Here is a 6,000-nt window from a genome sequence, read left to right as displayed (position 1 = left end):
TGATACCAAACATAGACATATCGATACTACAAAAATATCAGTACTTCAAATATCTATTAGAAAATCGTGTAATTCTCATTGGTCCAGGAGTGTTCCATTGTAGAAAAAGATTCAGTTGTAGTCATCGGGACAAACAAGACGTGTCGACTTTTAAGGTCTCGTCTGAGAACGTGGATATTTATCCTACTCTGAGCTGCGTAAGCCCTGCCCACTGGGCGGAGCCTCCTGATCATAGCCTCTTCTGTTTATTTGTTTGCACTGTTTAATTTCCCCCTGAAACTAATCTTCTGTAAAAGGCTATAGAAATCATATAGCTGGTTGGCTGCAGCTCCCTCATCACCGATGAGTACCTGATTAACAGAATGGCCTGGGCTGATCCCGCCCCCTGGCTTCAGAACACTGCTGTGTTTTCCAATTAAACCTTAGCCTTAAACTTCCATTTATCCTGCATAGAATCTTCACCTCACTGTCCAAAATAATAATAATGCGTTATTAAATACATTTAGTTCATATTTTGTAATATCGGTATCGGATCGATATCGCGATAATTGATCCTATTGTATTGCTTGGTATTGGATTGAAACAAAAATCAGTGGTACCGCCCATCACTAAAATACAGATGTTTGGATGGACGGGGTTTGCAGCAGCGACTATGGAATAAAGCAGGGACCACATTATTTCATTTTGTGCTCACCTCTCCACAGATCTGACCTGTAACTTGGCCTGGTGGGCTGACCCTCCACCAGAAAAGTGCATCTTTGATGTTTATTCTAATTCCTTGACATGTTGAAGCTTTACAGAGTTTTACTCGGCAGCTTCACATTTGGACACTTTCCACCTGAAGAGACAAAACATCTGCTGTGGACGTGGAAGAACCTTTCACCCACTAAAGCGTCTCCACCACAGAAAGAGCCAAATGAACTCAACTGGATTAATACTGACAGAAGAAAAACAATGTAAACAGAAATCAAGTTTGGTCCTTAATAAAAAATGATGTACTGTAAATGTTTATGGCTGAAAATATGAAAATTCAAAGAGAAACCTGTTGAATACCTATAATTACAAACATGTACCGGAATATTTATGTTGAGATAATGAATTATGAAAATGAGAAAATATATTTAAGAATGAATAATGACGGCAGGGAAGTGTTTGTGCAAGTCCTGCTGGTCCAACGTAAAATGTCTTCCAGGACAATAGTGTGGGAGGAAGCCAGGATTAACCCTCTAGTAAAGCTGAAGTACAAAATAAAGGTTTTGTGTTTATCTTCATGAAATGAATTGAACCAAAAATAATCTATGACTTTCTCACAAAAGGTTTGTGCCTGTTCTTTGTCTGCATGGAAGACAGAGGCATTTCATAAAAGTGTGTTCCAGCTAAAACTCAAATCACAGTTTAAAATACACAGCGTTCAAGAGAGCATTTTTGGAGTAACTGGAAAAAGAGTCAAAACTATCATATAAAACTTTAGAAAATACTTTTTAAAAACTAGTCTATAGTCATTTGCTGTGCTCTGCACAGACTTTGTGCACTTTAAAATTCCTCTTTTTGGTTTCAAGAAGCAACTTTTTCTATATATAAAAAAGCCACGTCTCGTACAAAGTAAATCCTCAGTCTCTCCTGGTTGAGTCTGGTCCAGGGCAGTAGGGGGCGATAGTGGGGTTAATAGATTGACATTTTAGAATTTCATGTCAGTTTTAGATGGAGGGCGGGGTCTTTAAAAATGGGAGATTCACAGTTTCTGAAAGAAGTGAAAAGCCACAAAACAAATTCACACATTTAACCCGACACAAGAACGACCGCTTTTTCATTCTATGGTGGAAAATATATAAATCACCAGTTCCTTTGCGCTGACAGAGAAGACGGTGGACTTTGTTTTTGTTCACGTGGATCTTAACCGTGACCAAAGCCGACGCTCCGGACAGCGAAAAGGCAAAGCATCCCATCGATTTTGGCCCCGCCCTCCATCTGAACAGCAGTGACACACTTGCGGTGCTGCTCTTCCTCCTGCTGCTCCTCGTCCAGCTACACTTCCTCCTGCTGCTCTTCCTCCTGCTGCTCTTCCTCCTGCTGCTCTTCCTCCTGCTGCTCTTCCTCCTGCTACTCTTCCTCCTGCTGCTCGTTCAGCTCCATGTCCGACACCAGGATGTTCTTCTCGGCCTGTTCCGCCGAGCTGGAGTTGGTGCGGCTGTAGCGCGCCCCCTCGTAGGACCCTTGCGCGCCCACCGTCCTGTGTCGGTACAGGTAAATCACGCCGACGATCAGGACCACCAGGACCAGGCCCGTAACCATGACAACCATCAGGGTGGGCAGGTGCTCTCCGTCCACTGGGAAGAAGCGACGCGGGGGTTTAGTTTGCATATAACGCTTTTAAAAATGTATAAATGTATAAAACTTACATGTTACGGCCGATGTTTCTACACCTGGAAATAAAGACAAGAAAAAAGGTATTGGCTTATGGCTTATTGGCTTATGGTTTGCACTTTTGAACGTTTCTGGTGCTAGATTTCCTAGCTCAAACATGTGTCCCGACTCCTGCTCCACCAATAAAAACCGCCCCACCTAAACCCCCTCATAGACAGAATACACTGGGTCTCAGCGTTGCCGGGACGTATAGCCATAATGAAAATCAAACCAACCCAGGGCCCTGTGTAAAAACAGCCCCCCCTAGTGCCATTTCTGTAGTCACATCACACAGATGGGAAAACAAAATGCTAGTCAGGATGCCAAATCGAAGAAATTTGATAGATATTCCCTGTGAAAAGATAAAGCCCAGTCCCACTGACACTAGTCTGAAACTTACTGTGCTAAATGTCAGATCCTTATGTAACAAATCATTCTTAGATAGTACTTTTATTTCTTCTTATAACCTTGATTTTATGATTTTAACTGAAGAAAAAAACACAGGAAATTTAGTTCTAATAGAATCTGCTCCACCCAAATTTAAGTTTGAATCTGAATTATGAGAAAACAAAAAGGGTGGAGGTGTGCGTTTTTTTTAGAGATGAAATAGCAGGTGTTTTCATCATTTGAGTATGTATCCTTTAAAATGGAGCTAAAACAGTCTCCATCTATTCTCCTCATTGTTTTATACAAGCCTCCCCAGCACTGCCAAAGTTTTATTGATGATTTTACTGAGATGCTTTCAGTCATATGCACAGACTTTGATGGTTTGGTCATTACAGGTGATTTCAACGTGCATGTTGATAATATTTGTGACAGAAACGCTAAAGAGCTTGATGCTGTCCTTGAAACCTTCAGTCTTACTCAGCATGTGAGAGGCCCCACCCACAGCAAAGGACACACTCTAGATCTCATAATTACAAAGGGGGTAAATATTTCAAATGTTAATGTGATCGATGTTGCTCTGTCTGATCATTTCTGTGTCTTCTTTGACCTGTCTGTTTCTCCCCAACCTCCGGTTGGTCCTGCAGTTGTTCAGAGGAGACACATAAGTGATGGCACAGGTGCACTGTTTATGGAAATGATAAACTTTGAAAATGTCTCATGTTCTAATGTAAATGATTTGTTGAACTCCTTTGCATCTAGTATTTTGAATGTTCTGGACACCATCGCCCCTATGAAGGCTAAAATAGCTAAAAATAAGCAAAATGCGCCATGGAGAGTGTCCCTGGAACTCTTTTTTATTTAATTTACCTTCAGTTTTTAAAGAGAATGATCAAAACCCAACATATGCTCATTTTAGTCTCAATCAGAGAATCCTCCAACACCAGCTTTACTAATTCATGCATTTAATGAGTAAATCAGACATCAGAGGCCAAAGCTACAGCGTCCCAGCTTCACAAAGGCTCTGGCCGATTGTTTGTGCTCCAGAGCGTTCACACTTCAGGCGTTTTGAGAAAAAAGTGTAAAAAAACCACTGACTAATGAACTTGTTTCGTTGTGACGAGGTAGTAAGAAGAGTAACAGAAAACATCCCTCTCTGAGGAGGAAACGCACTGAAAATGCAAACAAAGCGTCTCAAAACATTTTTATTGGAGGATGTTTCAGCCTCTTTCTTTCTTTCTTTTTCTGCGGCCGATTCACAAAAGAGAATAATCTGACGAAGCCAAGAAGGCAGAAACTTTAGCTAAAACAAATGTTTTGACATCTGAAAAGCGCAGCATGTCGGCCCGTCGCTGCTCGGTTACCTCCTTTTATACCCAGGCCTCTGCTTCATCAGTCAACAGTCTTCTTCTTCTTCATCCTCCTCTTCTTCTTCATCTTCATCCTCTTATTCTTCTTCCTCTCCATCCTCCTCGCCTCTTATTCTTCCTCTTCATCCTCATCTTCTTCCTCTTCCTCATCCTATTACTCCTATTCTTCATCTTCTTCCTCATTCTCCTCTTCCTTTTCCCCCTCGTCTTCATCTTCCCCCTCCTCGTCTTCCTCCTCCTCTTCCCCCCCTCGTCTTCCTCCTCGTCTTCCTCCTGCTCCTCTTCCCCCTCCTCCTCGTCTTCATCTTCTTCCTCCCCCTCCTCCTCTTCCTCCTCTTCTTCCTCTCTTCCACCTCCTTCTCTTCCTCTCTTCTTCCTCTTTCTCTTCTTCTTCCTCCTCTTCATCATCTTCATCTCTTCCTCCTCATCGTCTTCCTCCTCTTCCTCTTCCTCCTCTTCTTCTCAATCAGTTTTTCCCCCAAACTTATCACTACGTGGTTCATAATCGCACAGCTCTCGTTCTCCTCTGGTGCGTCTCGTCTTTTATTTCAGTCTCTCCGGGTCGAAGCCATTTGCATCATTTGTTTATTATAAACTCTTTATAATTTTGTCTTCTGTTCACAATGGCTCAGGTTAAATGTAGTTAATTCTAGTTATGCGAGTTAATTCTCAGAAAGAGAAACATAATGAGTCATTTTGGCTCGTTATTATCAAAGTCAGACTTTACTCAGCTCTGCTCCGTGTACTAACGTTTAAAAAGGCAACATATGTTTTTAATATATATATTTTTTCAATCAGTAAAACAGTATTTCAAAGGTACATTTGATCGAATGAATCTCAAAATGAGGTTTGTTCCAAGTATCGTTACTATAGATGAAGACAAATCAGGCAATGGCACTAAACACAGAACAAAATGGACTCTTCCTGTCATTAATAAGAACATTAAGTTCATTAGGCCTGAACCTGACTGACATTGACTTCACAATAGGTCAAAGTGTGGTATTATCATCATTTTGAGGTGTTTTATGTGCGTCATGATCATGTATCGAGTAAACAAAACGGCGCTCACTGCGAGGGCGTTTGCAGATGACCCCGTGCGTGCGGTTCCTGCAGGAGCCTGGTTTCCACAGTCCGGTGTTGCTCTGGATCCAGAAGCAGGAGTTCGGGGACAGCACCGATAACGCCGGCGGCTCCCAGTTGGCGTAGGTCATCTCCGTGTCCTCGCTCCACACCAAACCACGGCCTGAAGCGCAGAGGCTCTGTTAGCTTTACGATCGAACAAGCTCATTCTCAGGAATAAAAGCTTGTGACCTCAAATTACTATTTCCATGCCACCAAAATGTATTTGTGCTGCCGTGTTAGCCAAACCGCTCCCACAAATATAAAAATAGGGTGTTATGCGATAAAAGGCATCTGCAGTGGGCTGATCGAGGCCTAGGCACTGACGGCAGCGGAAAACATAGGCTATTTAAGCTGAGGTGCTATATAAATACTATAATTGGCTTAAATTAACTTGAATATATAGAAGGGCACCATTCAGTCATGCCAAATATTTATTCACCAAAGCGACAAACTAATTATAATTAGCACGTTTGCGCATAAAGCACAGATGTTATATAGTCCTTCATCTTAAACAACAGCTATTAGATACAAAAAATGTGTATCTGTGTATTATCTCATTTAGTATTTGAGTAAACTAGATTTTGTATTTAAAAAAAAGTTCAGATTTTGCCAGATTTTTTTTTCTAGTCCATCTGTAAAATATGTCAAAATGTCAAGTACAAGATTGTAAAGTTTGGTTTTGTGGGAGCTAATTTAAGGGGTGATCGTTATATGAGAAAAA

At 41.5% G+C, this 6,000-nt stretch overlaps 1 protein-coding gene across 1 annotated transcript in view; it reads right to left on the bottom strand.

Annotated features, from left to right (window-relative positions):
• Positions 1-1,240: 1,240 nt before the first annotated feature.
• mrc2 (mannose receptor, C-type 2) overlaps positions 1,241-6,000 on the bottom strand; it is a 63,296-nt gene continuing 58,536 nt past the window's right edge. The window contains exons 27-29 of the mRNA XM_072442888.1: positions 5,227-5,400; positions 2,400-2,423; positions 1,241-2,327 (exon numbers count right to left, since the gene is read on the bottom strand). Of these exons, the coding sequence (XP_072298989.1) occupies positions 2,101-2,327; positions 2,400-2,423; positions 5,227-5,400 (425 nt within the window). The 3' untranslated portion in view covers positions 1,241-2,100. The remainder of the gene's footprint in view (positions 2,328-2,399; positions 2,424-5,226; positions 5,401-6,000) is intronic.

The sequence above is a fragment of the Eucyclogobius newberryi genome, unplaced genomic scaffold (genome assembly GCF_026437365.1).
Source record: "Eucyclogobius newberryi isolate DKJ021-1_F unplaced genomic scaffold, fEucNew1.0.hap1 SCAF_13, whole genome shotgun sequence".
NCBI classification, from domain to species: domain Eukaryota; kingdom Metazoa; phylum Chordata; class Actinopteri; order Gobiiformes; family Gobiidae; genus Eucyclogobius; species Eucyclogobius newberryi.
The sequence above is the reverse complement of the archived record's forward strand: the minus strand, read 5'-3'. Positions and strand labels throughout refer to the sequence as shown.